The 20,485-nt window shown below is 37.0% G+C and overlaps 3 protein-coding genes across 3 annotated transcripts; 1 reads left to right on the top strand and 2 right to left on the bottom strand.

Moving 5' to 3' along the window:
• LOC141438507 (peptidyl-prolyl cis-trans isomerase-like 3) lies at positions 1-1,602 on the top strand. Its single transcript, XM_074102406.1, has 4 exons — positions 1-251; positions 336-434; positions 910-1,028; positions 1,428-1,602. The coding sequence occupies exons 1-4, from the start codon at positions 111-113 to the stop codon at positions 1,552-1,554; spliced, it is 486 nt and encodes a 161-aa protein (XP_073958507.1). The 5' UTR covers positions 1-110; the 3' UTR covers positions 1,555-1,602.
• A 5,122-nt stretch (positions 1,603-6,724) lies between these two features.
• LOC141426638 (uncharacterized) lies at positions 6,725-9,865 on the bottom strand. The gene is made up of 2 exons (XM_074085699.1): positions 9,210-9,865; positions 6,725-9,113 (listed from the first exon to the last, which is right to left on the bottom strand). Exons 1-2 carry the CDS (start codon positions 9,360-9,362, stop codon positions 7,566-7,568), a joined length of 1,701 nt encoding a protein of 566 aa, XP_073941800.1. The 5' UTR covers positions 9,363-9,865; the 3' UTR covers positions 6,725-7,565.
• A 3,050-nt stretch (positions 9,866-12,915) lies between these two features.
• On the bottom strand, positions 12,916-19,822 carry LOC141426826 (protein obstructor-E-like). Its single transcript, XM_074086022.1, has 6 exons — positions 19,715-19,822; positions 16,672-17,042; positions 16,470-16,590; positions 15,825-16,019; positions 15,265-15,340; positions 12,916-13,294 (listed from the first exon to the last, which is right to left on the bottom strand). The coding sequence occupies exons 1-6, from the start codon at positions 19,752-19,754 to the stop codon at positions 13,054-13,056; spliced, it is 1,044 nt and encodes a 347-aa protein (XP_073942123.1). The 5' UTR covers positions 19,755-19,822; the 3' UTR covers positions 12,916-13,053.
• Positions 19,823-20,485: the final 663 nt, after the last annotated feature.

Here is a 20,485-nt window from a genome sequence, read left to right as displayed (position 1 = left end):
CAACTGTCACTGTGACGTCACAGGTACTTGCATCTTAACCTTAAAAATTTGTAGTTTGGTTTGCGTTTGTTTGTTTGTATATTTTCAGTTGTACCTGAATATAAATAAATATGTCCGTCACATTGCATACTGATGTTGGTGATATAAAAATTGAATTATTTTGCGAGCATTGCCCGAAGACCTGTGAAAACTTTTTAGCACTCTGTGCAAGTAATTATTATGATGGTTCTTTATTTCACAGAAATATCAAGGTAAATATATTATAAATTATAATAAAGAAGTATATTTGTTACAAACAAATGAGAATACATTTAATTTCGCACTATTGCTTGCAGGGATTCATAGTTCAAACCGGTGACCCTACTGGTACAGGCAAAGGCGGATCTTCTATATGGGGCAGGAAGTTTGAAGACGAATTTAGAGAAGACTTAAAAGTAAGTAAAAAGACTATGTTCATGATTAGAACGACTGCAAAGTAATGTTTCAGGAGACAACACAAGGATGCCTACACAGAATTGAGTGGCTATGGGCTGAAGAATAGGAAGAAGAAGAGGGTTAGCATAGCCATCTAGTCACCCCGGGCGAGTCATGCCTTTGGCCACTAGTTACGCGATAAGCAATGCGTTTATTAGATACCTTTAAATTTTCTCATACTCCTATAAGACAAGCCTATAAAAGTTAATACTCTCGAGTCTAGTTTTCTTTTAGATTGATAAAAAATAGGTATTGAAATGAAGTGGTTAAGTTGACATGGCGCGCGCGCGACGCCTTTTTGGTCCTGGCCTAAAGCCGGCACTCATACAAACCTTTCATATATACTGAGCGGCAAAAAATCTGGCCCTCAAATGTATGCAGAAATAAGTAATTTTGTGCCGCTGAGTATATTATGTACTTTTGGATGTTTTGCAGCATAATGCACGGGGAATGGTCAGCATGGCAAATAATGGACCAAACACAAATGCAAGCCAATTTTTCATAACATATGCAGAGCAACCACATTTGGACTTAAAGTATACGGTGTTTGGAAGGTAAATATATAGTTGATTAATTTCATTTTAGTTTAAGTAAACTGAGTCCAGAATTGAGAAAGAATTTTCTGTTTGAAACAATATTGAACTGTGGAATTTTTAGGGAGAAGGTAGTGAGGGGTATTGATTAATTCAGTAATTTATTTATCATACAATTTACATGGCATCACAGATATACATACATCCAATTCTCAAATTCGTTAAGCTGGAACGGTGATAACATCAGTTTATTTAATAAAAAAAATATTTAGTGTAAGTTTTCTCAACTATGCCTTGACCACTAGCTAGCTAGCTAGCTGCGGCCCGCGGCTACGCCCCCATTCTAATAAGTTTGGCAATGACTATTGTTAAAGCAGAAATTGCATAGTTCTTTCATTTGAATAAAAACTTTTTTTCCAGGGTCATTGATGGTTTTGAAGCTCTTGACGATTTGGAGAAGATGGCAGTGAATCTTAAAACATACAAGCCTCTCACAGATGCTCGGATTACCTCAGTTACTATACACGCTAATCCTCTAGCTGGTTAATATAATACTTTTCTTTTTGTATCAGCTTAATAAATGAATAAGAAAGGATTTTTTTATATCATTCCCTGCACCTTATTTAATTTTGTAGTTAATACTTTTGAATCAAAGCTACTCTCAAAAAACATGTTCAAAAAGTTTATTCTACTTACCCCTTTCCAGCCGAGACACTGTTTTTCCGATTTTTCTTCTAAAATGTCAATTAATTGTGGTTCGTGAAAAGATGATTTACGCGCGCTCAGGATAGTTGCACGATTGTATCGAGCCGGCCGGAAAGGGTACTAAACTAAACTAAACTAAAGTAGTAAGTTAGTCGTCGGTTAACGCTGTGGTTAACGCTAATAAATGGATGGTGAAACAGCCCCTAATTCTGCTAAGTTGTGTACGCCAGTGAGAAACTGATTAGATTTACAACATTAGTACCCCCATAATCTAACTAGGACACGCGTGGGCCATCCTGCCAGATTAGTAGTTGAAAAACCAGAGCAAGCGAAAACCAACCCTATTAATTTATAGGCACTAATTTCAATAAACCTACAACAGTTGTTCGAGTCCTATTCCTATCGCCTCTCGAGCATAAGGCTGTTTCCGCCAGAGATGTGCGACGGTGTTGCGAGGAATTTGTTTTTCAAGAACCATCAGAAACGCTTCAGTTATTTATCCTCGCGCAGCACAGCTCGAAGGTGGAAACAGCTGAGCTTTGCGAGGATGGGCCAATCAACTTTTTTTACCGACACAAATCTGTCCGCAACATTTTTTTAAACAATAAGTAAATGCATGCCATCCTATATACGTAAGTTCAATCTATTAAACCGTGAAATATTTTGTTGGAAGTACGATATTATATGCCCAAAGTGTCGGTAAAATAGTCGATTGGCCCGGATAGGCAAATGAAGCGTTTCTATTGGTTCATGAAAAACACATTCCTCGCACATCTCTGGTGGAAACGCAGCCTAAGATTGTGGTTTCAAACCGGCTTGTACACGCTTTGGAGTTATTTGGGATTGTAATATAAAAGTTTTCTAAGATCTTTACGTCGGAGGAAAACAACGTGAGGAAGCTTGCACACACAACAGATGCAAAGCAATTCAATGGTGTGTTAAGTGCCAATCGGCACTGGGCCTGTGGAAACTGCAGCCAAAGTCTCATTCTGAGAGGCCTAGGCCCATGCCCAGCAGTGGGGGGTACATAGGTAGTGCCACCCGAGTTCGTCAGGTCGTAAAAAAAAAAATCGTTTTGCAAAAAAAAAAAATACTTCTTTGCGGCGGTATGGCCACGTATGGCGGTCATTTGGAACCGCGAGAAAAGTATGGCATGGTGTTTTTCTTGAATGGCTACTCGACGATGATTAGCTGTGCAAAAATTAGCCTGGAACAAATGGTTGAATTGTTTTTTTTTTTTTAATTAATGTATTCGCGTCGGTATGGCGGGCTGTAAGTCACACCGGAGAAGTATGGCATTACACTACCGCCTACATCTTTTTTTATCGACTATCGGAAAATACAAGCATTTTTGTGGAACAAACCGTTCGATTTTCGTTATTTATCCGACACGTTCGATTAACGCCCACGCGATTGGGCCGCCGTTACCAGCGCTATGATCATCATTTTCTTTTTGTCATTCCGTAATTAGACCCCCGAAGAACAGCCAGACTGGTACAAATAATCTAATATTTTGTGTCACCATCTCCGGGCCTATAAGTATTTTTTCCGGAAGTTTTCAGCAGCTGGTTAGATTAATTCGACTGAATACCCTTGTAATTTTTTTTTCCGGGACTTTTATTTATTCTTAACAAACATTTCTTTAAAGATAGGTATTTATCGTACTCCAAGGCGTGTTAAAGGCGTGACTAAACTTTAAAAACATGGATGAAAAACCTGTACAAAAGCTTTCTGTCAAACTAACAAAACAAAAACAATAACTTTGCTCACCCGCGAGTCCCGCGACCTTATGATAGCTACGTAGAACAACATCTGGTAGCAAGGTGTACGGTTGTGTTGCTCTGAAGATGAGCTCTGGTTGAGTTCGAAACGCGTCAGTGTAGTGTGGTGGTGGTGATAGATGGGTTTGTATGCTCTGGTGGAGGAACTGCATGAACACGCATATCTTGCATAAACGTAGCTATCATAAGGTCGCAAAGTAACGCCTGATTCTCAATAAATTAGCCTAATAACTTCCTGAATTACTGGAAGATTTAAAAAACTATCCTTGTCATTCCCTCATTACCAAATTTCATCTACCTACATTGGTTCTGCGGTTTATGCTTGAAGAGGTAACAGTTATTTTAATTTACACGATATATTCTAATAAATATTCGTAGGGATTAGATTACTTACGATCAATGATATTAAATACAAACAAATGTTCGTAATTAAGTGACAGCGTTTAATGAAGAAAGTAAAATAATTGGAACAATTTTTAAGACAAACAGAAATAAAAACCGACACAATTTTAAAATCGGTAGGAATATCCATCTTACGTAATTTCACATATGTAATGTACATGACATGGAAAAACTAAATTAAATATGCATGTAATTATATGTATAATGTGCCATGTGCACGGTTCTTATCTTTATTCAGTTTTTAGGATACAATAAGAATAACAAATTATTTTATTGATTCTATAATTAACTCCTCTTTAAAACAGTCATGCTTGTGATGTCGCTACAATCTCAATGCTGTCGCCAGGAGATCATCAAGTTTGAAATGCAAATCTGCCATGGTCTACACAAAAAACCTTAAATACAGCCGGCGCCACGAAAGTGTATCTATTACCGCTCAATTATGCGCATGAGACAGCGACAGAGGCTACTACGAAATTCGAAGTTCGTATCGTACCGTCCCGCAGACGCTAATATTACGCTTATATTACGAGTGAGAGGGACGGTACATCGATACGAACTTCGATTTTCGAATTTCGTAGTAGCACTTCAGGCGCGCCGTCAATGAGGGCTATATAGTATGAATGCGTCTCTATAGGCGCTAGTGTAGCGTGAGGTCTCCGAAAAGACAAATGTCTGTTTTTGGGTGAGCTACGCGGGTTTATTTATAATTAGAACAATTTTGTGAATATTTTGCAATAACTGAAATTAATTATGGCAAATATGCGTTACTACGGGTCAATGAACGTCTGAGACAGTTTTGTCTTTCGGAAATCTTTGACCTCCCTTTTTCCCGAACAAAACGGGACTACGCAACACTGGCATGCTCGATATTTTTATGGTTTTTTATGGTAGGTAAATATGATTTAAATGTAAATTTTGTTTTCACGCCCGTGATAACAAACTGACCACTATACCTCAGGCAGGACCTTTTGTCTACAGTGGCGCCAGCTGGTGAGCGCGAAAACGGTAGCCCTCGTATTGCTGTCTTTCGCGATACCTTATTTTGTAGGTGCTTTTATAAATTAAAGCCTAAAGGTCAGTGCTACACTTCCGTGACGCGGGCAATAAATAGTGTTCCGAGACAGAGATAGGTGACAGAATCAATTACGTTCGTCTTCCTAAATTGACCGATCAAATAATTTGCATGAGTGACCTCCACAAAGTTGTGTAATAAAATTCCCTCGTCGGTTGTTCAATATAGCTTCGATATGGGGCCTTCAAGAAAAGCGTATCTCTATCTATAAAGTCAGCAACTGTGTCCTTTTAGGTAGCAGAGATGGCTACAATCTGGTGAACCGCATGTCTACTAATACTATGAAAAAATCTACTAAGTATAACTATTACTAAAAAAGACTTGCTTATGGTAGCCACCCATGTAAATTATTTGAATGATTTAAATAATGTATGTGCTGGCATAAACAACAGATTTATCCTCTAGCAAGTGAGCAGCAGCCAAACAAAGTACAAAATAAATATGCACAGTATATGCAACTTTTATACATCCTACTTACATACATACTTTTACACACTACTTCTTTTTATACATACTTTCGAACTAAATGAATTGTGGCATCCTCCTATAGAACCTTTCCACAAAAAATAATAATGGTATCACATCACTGATTCACTTAATAATACTGGCATCAGTCATTATGGAATTCATTGATAAAAGGATTCACAAAGCTATTTGAATCAGTGACGTTTTGGACGTACTGTAAAGTTCACATGATAAATAACACAGGGACTCGCATCGGCTAATACATAATTTAGCTCTTCTTAAAAGTCTGATATTGCTACAGAGTTGCAACAGTGTGGTCACAGGATTAATGTTGTAATCAAGCTGTAACTGCGTATTCGCTACTGCCAGTTGTCGAAAACACCTTTGTCCGCACAGCGAGTTACCGGAAATTTTCCACTTCCAACTGGCAATACCCAGTCTTCATGAATTGTCAAAATTTTTGAAAAAACGAGACTGGCGAGACAATAGCCGCCTTTTATTAACCCTTTTCCAGGCATAGTACATAAATGATAAATAGCAACCACATAAATGTACACAAATATTCGACCTTACTACATTTACAATTACGGCTCAAAATTAATTGAAGTTGTTAAAAATGCAATTTGTTTTGAATTAATCCGTCATAGATAAACAACATAAAACTACGATTCATTTTGTACTAGCTTATCTAAAATAGTGGGGCCTGGAAAAGGGTTAAATAGCTCCACTAATTGCTCCAGATTATCTATTACGGTTGAAGAGTGCTATAGCTATGAAATGGCACATATTATATGCACATTTGTTAACCTTTACAAATAAGTTTGCGAATGTAGTGATATATTAATGTGTTCAAGTGAGAAGAGTAATAAGTATACAGTTCAGGGTTCAGCTGGCTGCCTGTTTAGCGACAGACAACATGCTTCATGTTTTCAATATAGTTACATACATTACATAGGTCTGTTGTCTGTTACTATCTACTTGTGTAAATGTTTAACATTAATGAAATATTCATACCCAGATCACAGCTTTATTTGTTCATGGTATTACCACAAACATGTGTAAAAAGTAAGGCATTGTTAAAATTATTCATGATAATTTAGTCAGGTTGCATTTTAACATATCTCTTATATAAAAATTATGAACATAATAACCATGTCATTATCAGTAATTTAATTAAGTACCTAACTATACCAACAGGATCGACAGTAGTTAAAATTAAAACAACTGACAAAAATGGACTAGTCAAACATTTGATCCATCAATTGATTATCTTTGATACAAATCTATTAAAATAAAAAACAAAATCAATGCCCTTGATCAAATCAGACACAAAGGTGTATATTAAGTGTGTACTTTAAACACATAACTTAGTAATTGCTCAGTTATAAGTTTAATTAGACATAGGATTTATAAAGGTAGGTTCATCATTTCAGCACCTTCAATCTAACATCTAACATCATTGTCAATACTAAGTTCAATTACACTTCATAAGTCTGAGTTGGCATGCAAAACAACAGGCTTCTTCCTTATCTTGCATAAAAAGTCAACAAAATATAACAAATTGGTTGTGAAGCTTACCTTACTCCAATTATTATTGCCTATCTAAATACTATATAGGTACCTATAACTATAATAATTTATTTTTGAAACATTATAGGTACATCATAATAACACTACCTATTTGAGATGCATCAGTTTGGTTAAAACAGATTTGTTTGATGTGCTAAAAAACTTATTATGTATGTAGTAAATAATTTACAGTTGTATAATAATTTTTAGTAAGCTAGATCCACATAATCACATTAAGTCCTGTGTTTTAACATAGTTACACAAACAATAGACTATTTTAGTAATATAGATTCATGTATTTACATTATTATTAGTATTTACTTTAGTCACTTAGAACTCTCAAACATTTAATTTATTAAGAGTATCTAATTACATTGAGTCGATCTTTATTGATTTTCATAAGTACTAAAGTATGGTAGGTAATACAATCATGAATATTTTATAATTTTATCTTTATCTATGACAGTGATCATAAGGACAGTAGTATTACATAGAACAGCAGTGCCACAGTTACTTTGTTTAAATAATCAGTGAAATGTGTTCAATGTGAAAAGACTTGTCTCAAGTTTCCAAGTCATAGTAATTTTCATCCACTGGGTATTCCTGATCATCCTCCTTTTTGATTTCAGGCTTGTCATCATAATTATCTGTGAAATGCGACTTAATATGGGCCACTAGGTCAGCTTTTTTCTCAAAAGTGACACCGCATTCTATGCAAGGCATATTCACAACCAGGCATTCATGAGTTTGCTCATGTTTATTGAGCTTGTCTTTCCTATTAAACTTTTTGTCACATTGGCTGCATGAAAAAGGCTTCATTCCAGAGTGTAATGTCACATGGCGGTCCAATTCTCTTTTGCGTGAGAATTTCTTGAAACAAATTTTACACTGGAATCCCCTAGAGCCAATGTGGGCTATAGACACATGAGTCTTGTATGCATCTAATGAAGAAAACTTCTTTGGACACTGATGGCATTTGATATTTTTAGGTTTGTTTTTATTAGAAACTACAGTTTTTGGTTTCGGTGGGGACAGTGGTAGTTTGCTAGAAGTTGATGGGGTCTTATGTATTTGGTTCATGAAACTGCCCACTCCGGCTATATGGTCTGGAACTCGAGGTAGATCATAATCAGAATTCTGGTGGGTCGGAGAAGTTAAAAGATTACTGTAAGGGTTAACATTAACAACCATGTCTTGGCTTTCTTGTTCATTATCAATGTCATGTGCTCCGCTTGAGGCAGTAGGGCCATGTCTGACCTCATGCTTGATAAGTTTATCTCTCCGTCCAAAAGTCAAAGGGCATTTTCTGCATGCATATGGTTTCATACCAGAATGAACTAAAACATGGCGCTGTAATTCTCCTCTGCAAACAAAGCTCCTTGGGCAGAGGGGGCAAACATGAGGCTTGTGTCCTGCATGTATTCTAAGATGTTTACTAAGATTGGTGTTGCGGGAGAAACTTTTGAGACAGTAATGACACTGATAAGGCCTTATGCCAGTATGGACAATAGAATGCTTTCTCAGGTCAGATCTGCGACCAAAGCACTTATCACATTCAGGGCAGTGATATGGTTTGTCATTGCCATGCACTTGCTTTGTGTGCTGCACATACTGGCTCCGTTCAGGGAACACCAGACTACACTCTGTACACTTGAAAGGCAAATTGGGATCATGATAAGCATGCTCATGCTCCTTACACTTTTCTTGTGAAATAAAAGCTTGATCACAATACTGACACATAAATACATTTTTGAAGAAAGATTCAGGCATCGGATCTCCTTCAGGGGTGTTGTCCCTTTCCGCAACATCCATATCGGCCTGATCAGCATTGTCTGAATCTTCCGAAGAATCATAGTCTAAGCTTGGGTCTACTACCATGACCACACTATCTTCCACTATATACTCTTGTTTGTGGGGCTCTTGAGTGTTGGGGTAATTGTAAGTGTCTACTTCTGATGAATTTGAATTGTCTTGTTCATTGACACGGTTCGTGATTTGCCTCAGCCTTGTCTCATTCTGAATACATTGCAGTCTGAACTTGGAACATTTGTCCACTTTAAACAAGCATTTGTAACAGATTCTTCCTGGTAGGCCATCATTAGGGTCCAGCTATAAACAAAATTAAAATACGTTACGTCATTAAGATTAACAATGAACATATACATTCCAAGAAATAACGTAATCTAAATAGGTAACATAACCAACCTGAAGCTCTGCAATTTCGGCGATTTTAGAGGTTAGTGTCAAATTGTTATCATCATCAGGAGCGGCACCGAAAATGGACACCATTAGAGAGCTCTTGCTTAAGCAGAGGCGACATAACATGTGGAAATTTGCAATAATATAAGAATCTTCCATTTTAACTATACACAATATTGCTTCGTAATTTGTTAACGGAAACTGAACACTCGCGATAACGGAATAGATTAAAACAAGGAAAAAGTCGATTGATTACACTTTTTGGACCCGGAATCTAAAATAATAACAGGGTTCGGTGGCTACGGCCCTTGGTCGCTACTACGCAACCGTTCGATCCGAAGGGGCAACTAGGGCGATGCCCGCCAGGGCTGCGCCAGCGGAATGTCGCGCGACCGCCTGCCCGTCACCCTCCACACGTTATTTAACAGCGCTCCACGATCTTGACTATAATTTCATAACTTTTTCCTGTTTAATATTTCAGAAAAACACAACTTTCGTTCATACGAAATCGTTTTTGGTTTGTAAAAATTCAAATTTGAATGTGAGGAAGAACGTAATAAAACCGCGCTTCTTTCGCACAAAAATGACATAAACTCTCACTAAACTCTTTTCATCGAGTTAAATTAAATTATTCATCGATACTTGTTTTTATAACTGTTGATGTTATTGGCTTTAAAAGATAGTTTGAAGTTTCGTCATGCAATACAACCAATCATAAAGCTGGATTTCATAGAAGATTACCAAGGAAAACAACCTGATGACCAAAATACATAAAAAAATGAATTGAATTTAAACGTAAAATAAAGTATTTTTTTACTGAAAATTAATTTTAAACTTTATTGTTAATAATGAGTGCTGATATATATATTTTTTCATTGTTTGTATTTTAATGATTTTGTCATGCGGAAGTCGTTAGGTTGGTAACATTGAGAATATATAAGGTGCGGCCACATGCAGTCGCTCGTCGCTCGATTGCAGCGATAATTCTGGTCACGTGACCGCATTTTGAATGTGATTTTGAATTTCCAGCGACTCAAAAAAGTAGCGTCAAGTCGCCGCGTCGTGCAGCAGCATATACTTGCAGGAATGATCTTAGTCTTGGATTGGAAGATGAATTCTTAATCTCATTTAGTAGCAGTCGTGGCAGTGGTACAAATAAAATAAATTGGAGTGCATGAAAAAAAAATGTTTCAATGTTTCAGCTGAAATTGAAGAGGTTTTTTTTCCAGCGATATTGCTCAACATTTTCAGTTTCATTATCGCTATAGTCACGTGACCGGATTTGACACTTGAAACGAGTGTCCTGTCCAGCGATTTGCTTGCATGTGGCCGCGCCTTTACTTTTAGTATTTATTTATTTGGAAAAAAGTTTCGTAGTAGCCCTGCTGACACTTATACTATTTAATACGAGGGCGAGAGGGACGATACGATACGAACTTCGAGTTTCGTACTGAGCGATGCGATGGGTGGGTTGGGCTGTAAGCGCTGATTGATTGGCGTGTACGACTATATGACGAAAATTGATGGCTCAGTTTCATTGGTCGATATACCGCATGCGTTGACTCGGTTGACTCCACGGAACAGAAAAAGTTGACTTCCCAGTGAAACTCTTCAAATAAAATTGCTCCACACAACAATGGCGAGAATCTGCGTTCTGCTACTCTCTTAAAGCAACTGCAGAATTTAAGCTGTGTTCTCTCGCATTCCATGATTTCCATGGGTAGTCTTTCCCTATCGACAAGTGAAAACGGTTCCCCGCATGCGGGCCCTATGGCATGCGTAAATCTACCGCACCCCGCATGCGGACGCTATCGACCAATCAAAACGGTTCCCCGAATGCGGGCCCTATGGCATATGTTAAGGAAATCTACCGCATGCCGCATGCGGGCCAATGAAAACGGTTCTCCGAATGCGGGCCCTATGACATGCGTTACAGAAATCTACCGCACCCCGCATGCAGGCGCTATCGACCAATGAAACTGAGCCATAGGGTTACGGAAATACTTTTTTCACAATTATTTTTGTCAGTATTATAAAAACTCACTAATTTATTTAGAGAGTGGAAGTGATGTAGGTACTCGCAGGTAGAGAGAAGATGCGTATCAAATACTTAGCTGATAAATGGTAGGTTGTACAACAAGAGCATAAAACGAGCTATTTTACCCGAGACGTTCATATAGCCACCCGAGCCGGTACGGCGAGGGTGGGTAGACACGTCGAGGAGAAAATGGGTTTGATGCTAGAGTAATACACTGCGTTTGCGTTTCACTTCGATTGCGAGCAAATGAAATAGCAATTACTGGAAACAATTGTTCAGTTACTAGATAATAATTGTACATTTTTAGTTTTACTGATTTAATTTGATTGTTAAATTTGATTTTTAGTTTTATATAAATTTAAAATTATTAAGAAATACGAGTATATAGAAACTTTTTTGTTTGTGACGTTTGACACCTTGCCTTAGTCTTAGACGAAGATTTTACTTTATGCACTAGAGCATTTTACGTCGCCGAGATTCAGCATACTTAAATACGAACTTTAAGAGCATGAGAAGTGAAATAGTAGATTGTACAGGAAGAACATAAAACGAGCCATTTTACCCGAGGCGTTCATATAGTCACCCGAGCCGGTACGTCAAGGGTAGATAGACACTTCAAGGGGAAAATGGGTTTAATGCTCGAGTTTTACACTCTGCTTTTCACTTCGATTGAGAAGAAATTAAATAGCAACAGTGGAAACAATTGGTCACTTGCTAGGTTCCTTTTATTTTTCATGGATTGCTATATAATTATAAATCTTTAGTTTTATTGATTTATTTAGATTGATCTGATTGATTTTTAGTTTTACATTAATAAAAAAATATTAGAAAAATATATAGAAAGTTTCAAGACGATTTATCGTTTCAGTGATCTGTTTGCGAGATATTCAACTTTAACCTTTGGGTGGACACTTTTGAAAAAAATCAGGATGGTAGTAAAAATGTATCAAATTTACAAGGAAAATTATAACGGCCAAGATTTCTTGAGAATTATTGAATGTACCTAAACCTGGAAGATTCCGTAGGTACACAATATGAAATTCTTAGTTAAATATTACCTGATTTTTTTTCGTAATGGCTACGGAACCCTATCTTGGGCGTGTCCGACACGCTCTTACGAGCATAATAATAAATTCATTTATATCGGGCAACTTGGCCCATACAATAAATACCTTACAGACTAACATACATATTTATAATCAATAATATGTGATAATATTATAAACTAATTTGGTGACAAAACGGCGCCTTTGCATTGCCCAATAGGAAATAGACATTATTGTATACCTGATGCCCGGGCAGTTTTTATCAAATTGCTACCTCATATTGGTCATTTTACATAATGATATGATAAAAAAATTAACGATTTATCACATGGTTCACAACATAATGTACATACTTAAAATAAAATACGCCAAGACAAACATAAATCTATTCTTAATATTATAAATGCGAAAGTGTGTGTGTTTGTATGTTTGTCCGTCTTTCACGTCGAAACGGAGCGCCGGATCGACTTGATTTTTGGCTTAGAGATAGTTTACTGGTCAGAGAGTGACATACCTAGGCTACTTTTAATACAGGAAAAATGCACAGTTCCCGAGGGAAAAGCGCGCGGTAACCGAATTCCACGCGGGCGAAGCTGCGGGCAAAAGCTGTTAAAAAATAAAAATTAGATTTTTATTTTAAATTGTTTATATTTTATTCATTGACTTTATTTGAAGTTTTTATCTGTAAAAAAACTGTAACATTGGTAACTAAAAATGACTTGAGTAAGACTAGGTTGAAATATCTGGCGTTTAGATTCGAATGCACTTAGAATCTCTTTTTCTGTTGCGGCGGTCGTGCGTTGAACGAGACTTCCTTTGCGAGTCGTTGTTTTTCGTCTTCTCTAGACCGAGCGGCTGATGCCCTGAGTTCCTGCGGACAGACGGCTACTTCGTCAGCGGAGACGCAAGACGAAGTCAACTCGTCGAAGGCAGAGTCACCTCCACAGCTCAGGGCCCGCGGGTGGCCTTCGATGCAAATGAAATACTTCTGGCAGTTTGAGTCGGCTCTGAAAAAAAGTTACCATTGCTGATTACTGATTAGTTAATAATTGCCTATTGTGTTTTAGAATTAAAAGTTAGCAACAAAAACAGAGCGGACTATTTAGTTGAACAGTAAGTAATAAAACAGTGGAAATTGAATAGCCGCGCAATTTTCTCCGTTAGGGCCTGAGGGCCTACTCCGAAATTAGAAAATCGAAGTTCGTATCGTACCGTCCCTCTCACTCTCGTATTAAATAGTATTAGTGTCAGAGGGACGGAACAACACGAATTCGAATTTCGGAGCAGCCCCGCTGTTTCAACACTTGTTGATGTTACGTGGCAAACGACACAGACACCATCACATAGTTTGCCACAAAAAATATTAATCAATGTTAAAGCAGGTCGCTTTTTTGATGTAAAATGCAAATGCTGGTGTTCGTATGAAATCTTGATTGTAAATTTCGATTGAAATTTTTTACAATCTTGAGTGACAGGATTATTCTATTTTTTTTCAATTACTAAGATCTTAAGCTTAAATATTAATTAAAAATAAAGAGTGTATTTAATATTCCGCAAACAAACTCTTTTACATTTTGGTCTAGTATTTACTCAGTGTAGCTATGTTACCTACCTACATTATTTTTGTTATGAAGGCGACCTTAAAGCTAAGTTTTGTGCACTATGTTCCAAAGAACCACAGAAGTAAACCCTGAAAACTTGGAGGTGGCAAGTTTAAAACAATAAAATAAATATCACGGGACAGTAAAAACCAATTGACCTAGTCCCAAACACAACTTGTGTCATGGGTACCTACTAGGTAACGAACGGATAAACATATATATATGTTAACATATATATAAGTTAAATATATTTAAATACCGTATAAGTATCGCTATATAACGAGGAAATACGGCCAGCCTTCTGGGCACCTTACCCATTGACGGCGATTTAGGCCAAATTTTCTATATATAGTTTAATTATGTTTTATTATGTTTGTTTTTAACAATAAACCTTTAAATACCTATCTAAATGGCTACGTTGTTACTTCAAAATCTTGTATTAGCAATTCTTAGTATACTTCAGCTTTAAGGTCATTTTTTTTGGCTGCTAAATATTATGTGTGGTAAAAAAACATACGATGTTGCATGAAGAGAATGAAGATGTTCTATTTTTTTTATATCCAATATTATTTAAGTAAAATTGATATGCCTACGACACTTCTAACATTTCTAATGGCTACTTGCTGGAAACACATAAATTTCGAGTTAGCGTTAAGCTCAGTTTAGTAGTGTCAAAATGTATGGAACTGTCAAGCTTAAGCTAGTTTAACTACTAAACCTAGATTTATATTTTCCTGCAGCCTTAGAGGTTAAATCAGGCATTTAATATACCTAATATGTTTAGCATTAACGTGTTGTTTCACTCATTTCAACGGACCTGAATGTCAAGGGTACCTCATTAACATTTAGGTCGTTGAAATGGTCAGATTCAAATAAGTTAGATCTGCTCATGTTACATCCTCAACTCTGATCAATGACTAATATTAGAATTGATAACAATATTTGCAATATATAGGTGTTGTGCAAGTGGCTAGCGCGGAGGAGAGAGTATCCAACGTTTATACGAAAGGAACAACACATTGCCGTGTTATGTAATCTATAGGTAGTTCTAATGAGGTTACCTCACCAAGGTCGGCGTTCATCTGCTGACATTTAACAGCTACTTGACACCGGCTGACCGGTCACCCATCGGCAAATGCCAACCTGTTACACGTTCACTATGATTTGCCAGCCACAAATCAAACTAAACGTATTATTTTAAATCGTTTACGATTTTGACCTCGGTTTTTTTAAAAATTCACCATCTTTACATGCGAATAAATATGAACATGTTGGACAAGGAAACAGATGAAAGGTCATGCCGACAGGTTAATCGGAAAGATATATCAAGATACCGTGGAATGACCTACGTACCTAAAGCTAAGATGTGTTCTCACCTGTAGTATCTAAATCCAGCGGGTGGTCCGAGCTCTTTGGATACCGGTATCGCCGGGCATCGGAAGCCAAGGAAGGCTAAAAAAAGAAATTGGTCACAACATTACAATTACTTACATAATTCCGGATTCTGGTCGAAGCTGTTCTTTGTTTTTCATTAAATTTATAAAGTCACTAGCGGAAATATTATCTAGATCTGGTTGTGAATCGAAATTCTGGTATATTAATTAATAAAGGGAATGCCTTGAAATTGACAAAGAAACATTATCGCATGGCAATTATGGTCTTTATTTACATTACACGTTGACCACTCGTGCATGATGTTATATCTAAATAAATGAATATTTTGGGTTTTTGCATGCTTGCGTCCTGAACCCGTGGGAATATCACGATAAAATTACATACTAGGTAAATTTAAAAAGTATTTACCAATAATACGAATACATTATAAACTTTACAACCACGCAAAGTCGAATTTATAATGTTAAGTTAAGTATATAGGATCCAGCTTTAACTATTCTCGTATGACGTGAATACAGAACATGGTAATGGTGTTAATTACCTTCTGCGTCACAGTCAGCAACTTCATCGGGCCATTCGCAGCGATAGGTCTCAGAGCTAAAAGCCAAGCCCTCGGGACATGTGAAGTCGAAGCCAACACCGTTCACACAATTCCTGAACGCACTGCAGTTTCGAGCATCACCCAATTTGAAGTACCCAAATTGATGGGGGCAATCTTCTGTCGGCTGAGCAGGCTCTGAAAACGTGTCCAAATGTCAGCGAACATTGATGTGGTCGTAATTGCTTGTTGCTACAGAAGTTAACGTGTGAACTTACGACATTGCTTAAGATTTCAATGCAATCGCAGTGCTACTCGTATGTTTGGATATCTGAATTTGAACACGCTAAACGATCATGGAATGCTTTGTTACTCGTAGTTGTCAAATTTCCTATAGACTAACGAAATAATAAATATTGGTTTCGCAGTAGGAATGGCATTGCAAAAAGACAAACAAAGTAAACATATTAAAAGAATCTGTCGAACTGCTGCGAAGATTTGCGTCATGCAAGGAAGAAACCTGAGTTTTATTATGCGCAGATAGCATCTGTTATTCATCACGCACCCAACTTAATATTGGGTTAACGTCTGGCATATACGTTAAGAATTTATCATAGGTAATTGATAATAATCAAGCCATTTACTCACGTAGGGATGAGCGTTCAAGGCACTTGACTTCGTTGGGGTATTGGCATGGGTATGTAGTGAATAGAGCTTCGGCATTAAATAGAAGACCATCAGGGCAGGTTTTTTCTTCAGAAGTACCATTCTGAAATGAAAATGGTTATACTTAATAGGGGTACAGTATGTATGAGAAAATATTTATGATTCAGACGTATCCGATACTTACAACGCACTCGATGTATCTGTCGCAGCTGCCTGGGACTGGGGTGCGTTCGTTCAATTCCCTGCAGGATCCTGCACTTTGTCTAGCTGGCTGCTGGAATTGTGTCGGGTTGGCAGTGGTTGACTGTTGATACCCAGATTGCCTGCCAAATGAATTCGAAGCGCTCTGCGTCCGGGTATTTCCGAAACTTCCGAAATTCGACTGCGCTTGCGTTTGTGTGTTTCCGAAACTGCTGAAAGCTCCGGGTCGAGTTTGCGTTCGTGTATTTCCAAAGGTTCCGAATGAACCTGCTTGTGCTGGAGCGCGAGTATTGCCAAAACTGCCGAATGAGTTTGAACTTTGCCCGCTGTTGTAATTGCCGAGTTGGGCGTGCGCTGTGGACAAAAACACATTTTAATTTTCTAGAAAATTATGCGACCTTCGCAACGTTTATTTGATTATTTGTAAACTAATGCAGCATGAACACAAATAGATATTTCACGATACGTTGGCGATATTTTATTATGCAATGCGCTGGATGGAATTGCATAAAATTAAGTGTTATTATTTGATTTGTCTATCTTCTCTCTTCTAAGTCGCTACACTCTTGAGTCATTGATGGGCAAAGTACAGCTCGCGGGCCAACTCCGGCCCGCGAAAGGATTTAATCCGGCCCGCAGACATTTGCGTTCCTTCGAAGTGAATAAGTACCTACCTATACGAGTATAGCCCGTGATCATAATATAATTTCATTATTTGGCAAGTATAACATAGAACGGTGTAGTCCTGGCCCGCCTCTAAAATTTCTGTAACTTTCTGGCCCCCCATGGAAAAAGTTTGCCCACCACTGAAGGCTTGAGAAAGGGGTCGTGGTCGTCGGATGAGGATCAGTAGTGAAACTCTATGATGACCATGCCTGGGGGGGCTAGTACGAAATTCGTAAATCAAAGTTCGCAGCGTATGGTCCCTCTCACTCTCGTTTTAACTAACATATTAAAGCGCCAGCGGGATTGCAAGACACGAAGTTCGAATCGAATTTTGCACTTCGTAGTAAAGGGCCTGTGCCACCTTACATTACCTAGTCACTTGTATATAAATATATCGAAACTATTCAAAAAATTAATTGAAAATTCTCAATTACTATAAATAGGTTCGATGTCATGTCTGATGTCGAGCCTCTTAGAATAGACAAAATGATGTGATAGATAGATAGAATGTCCCGCCGACCACTGGCACTGCAGACGTTAAGAGAACGTTTAGTAATTTAAAGTGGATATTTTCATCAAGACGGCAATCTTTATTACGGACGAATATGGAAAAAATATTGATTGCATACTATGAAAATAAGTGCACATTTTAATTTGTTTATTGTTTTTATTTTAAAATGAAAATAAAATAAATAATAGTTATTTATGTTGACTAACATTGACAGTAACATCGATGTATTTTTTTGTCGATATAATATTTTGCTACATCACTTTTGTATCTGTGCCCCGAGTTAGCACTATGAATGTCTTTCTCGGGAAAATGGTGTGGTGGTTTAGGGCTTATTACACTTGACTAAATTAAGACAAGTGTAATAAGCCCTTTTCCCGTTGTCATTCACAATTTGTCAATAATAGCGATTAGTGCTCATTTATCTCAAAACATTTTATTCGAACACTGTAAGATTAATTTAATAATCGTTAATTAAAGAGCACGAAATCCATTGTTTGCGGCCTTACAGTCGTTAATTAGCTGATATACTTAGTAGTTAGTTGTCGCTTGAGTTGATGTAATCACAGGCGAGTTAGCTTTGTCCTTGTTTTAACGATTTTATTTTATTTTATCGTTAATATTTCAGAATGGTATTTTAACAAAAGGAGTTCTTGTACAGCGACATACTTAACTACGAGTTACAAAAGGAGAGCACCTTTGTTTGTTAATATCTTCAAAGTAGTTTCAAAGTTATTACGAGTAATCAATCTTTCAATTATTTCTTAACAAGGATCTATATACATATATTATGTACTTAATTGATTTTTTATGGAGCACCATGGAAAAAAATTGTGGATAAAAGGTATCCTATTTATTATTTTGGTCTTCTAATTCGATGTATGCAATATTTCGTGGCAATTGTTTAAGTAGGTAGGCGTGACACCGCACCGGAACAAACAAACAAACTAACTTTCCATTATAATATTAATAAGGATTAGATCAGTAAGGTCGTTTCTCAATCCACGAACGACCTCCTAAAACCTAAAAAATACTAGTTCTCGCGACACGTATTAATTTTTCTACGCGCCTAATTTACAACCCTATCCTGCCTTTAGTTGGGTACCTACCTACCTAACTTATACATTAATACGTACTTTGAATGTAAAGTTTTTAGCTTTTTAACAATACCTAGATTACTATCCGTGACTTCATTTGTGTAGAATTTGGCTATTGCTACCATTGTCCAGTGAGAACTATACAATTTTCCGGTGGGTAATGGGTCGGTATGACAATTCGGCTGGCTTCGTCTTTGGGTTCACCTCTGGATATTCTATTTGGGGAATTAATCCTTTTAGCCGCTCCAATTTGATTGAAGTTAAAAAAAACTTTTCCATTATTTATTAACTACTAGGATTAATTTCAGTTTGTTTCGACACATCAATTGGTTAATTTCAAATACACATCAAAAACATATAAAAGAGTAGTAGAGTATTAAGTTACAGTTAATTCGGCTGAATTTATTTTATTATTATTTCGACTTAATTTAGTTCTATCTGAAATTAATAATGTAATATAATCTAAAAATCATTTGTAACGACCTGTAATGTAACACCTGTTACATATAAAAAAATATTTTTATTTAGTTCTAAGTATATAATTTTTTCATTTCAGTTTTTATTAAAAAACGTTTTAATTATAATTTAGTTCATGTTTCTTGTACACGAAAAAATACCTATATAACGTACTGTAGTTGAAAAATCATCGCTTCTGTCTAATCCAATGCTATCATTCCTCTCATACTCACGTCACCTGGTGACTTACACTATAATAAGCATTTCACACAGTAATAATAAAAACATAATGTACTCACCAACTGCGCACGCGCTGAGCAAAAGCGCTATAGTTTTCATGGCACACGTTCGCTCGAGCTTCGCGAAGCGTATGAGTGGCTATTCGGAGACCAGAGGACTCGCGAGTCGCGACCTTGAGGACAGACCGATGGCGAAACCCAGGGCCTAGCACACTAGGTACCATGTTGTACATTAAGTTTTTATCCCTTTCCAACCAAGTGTGTGTGTAAACGACAAAGCTTTATGTCCGTGATGAACATGGCTGTGCTAGGGCCGGTCTCATCTCGGCGCGCCTTGTGTTACGTCAAGGAAGGCTGTGATGAAACACTGATTTTGGGCACAAATTTAATTCTACGTCACGATCCTGTGAATGAGAGAAGTGACGGTAAACTACTTAGCCTTTGTTGCGGATGTTATTTTTATACACCTTTCTGTTTCTAAGCAAGTGTTAGTATACCTACCATTAAACAGAAAATAAAACAAATGATAAAGAAACTTAAATTTCAAATACAAAATTGAAGCCTATTTAGGTGAAAAACTTAAGTAAATGGCCTGTTCATGTTGTTTGTAGTAGTAATAATAGGACCAAATAAAGCAGAATTTGGGCAATCAGAGTAAAATATCGTGTAGTTTTGAAAATTGTTACAGTTATACTTTGCGGCATCCAGATGAACATACTAAAAGTCCTCAAGGGACTGTGCTAAGCAAGAGGCTATGTGTAGTTTTGAAGGTAACTTTTTTTGATTTATGCTCATAACCGAATATTTGCAAAAATAGCATTACGATTACTT

The sequence above is a fragment of the Choristoneura fumiferana genome, chromosome Z, assembly GCF_025370935.1.
Source record: "Choristoneura fumiferana chromosome Z, NRCan_CFum_1, whole genome shotgun sequence".
Taxonomy (NCBI): Eukaryota; Metazoa; Arthropoda; class Insecta; order Lepidoptera; family Tortricidae; genus Choristoneura; species Choristoneura fumiferana.
Note: the sequence above shows the minus strand (reverse complement) of the source record. Positions and strands in the feature narration are given on the sequence as shown.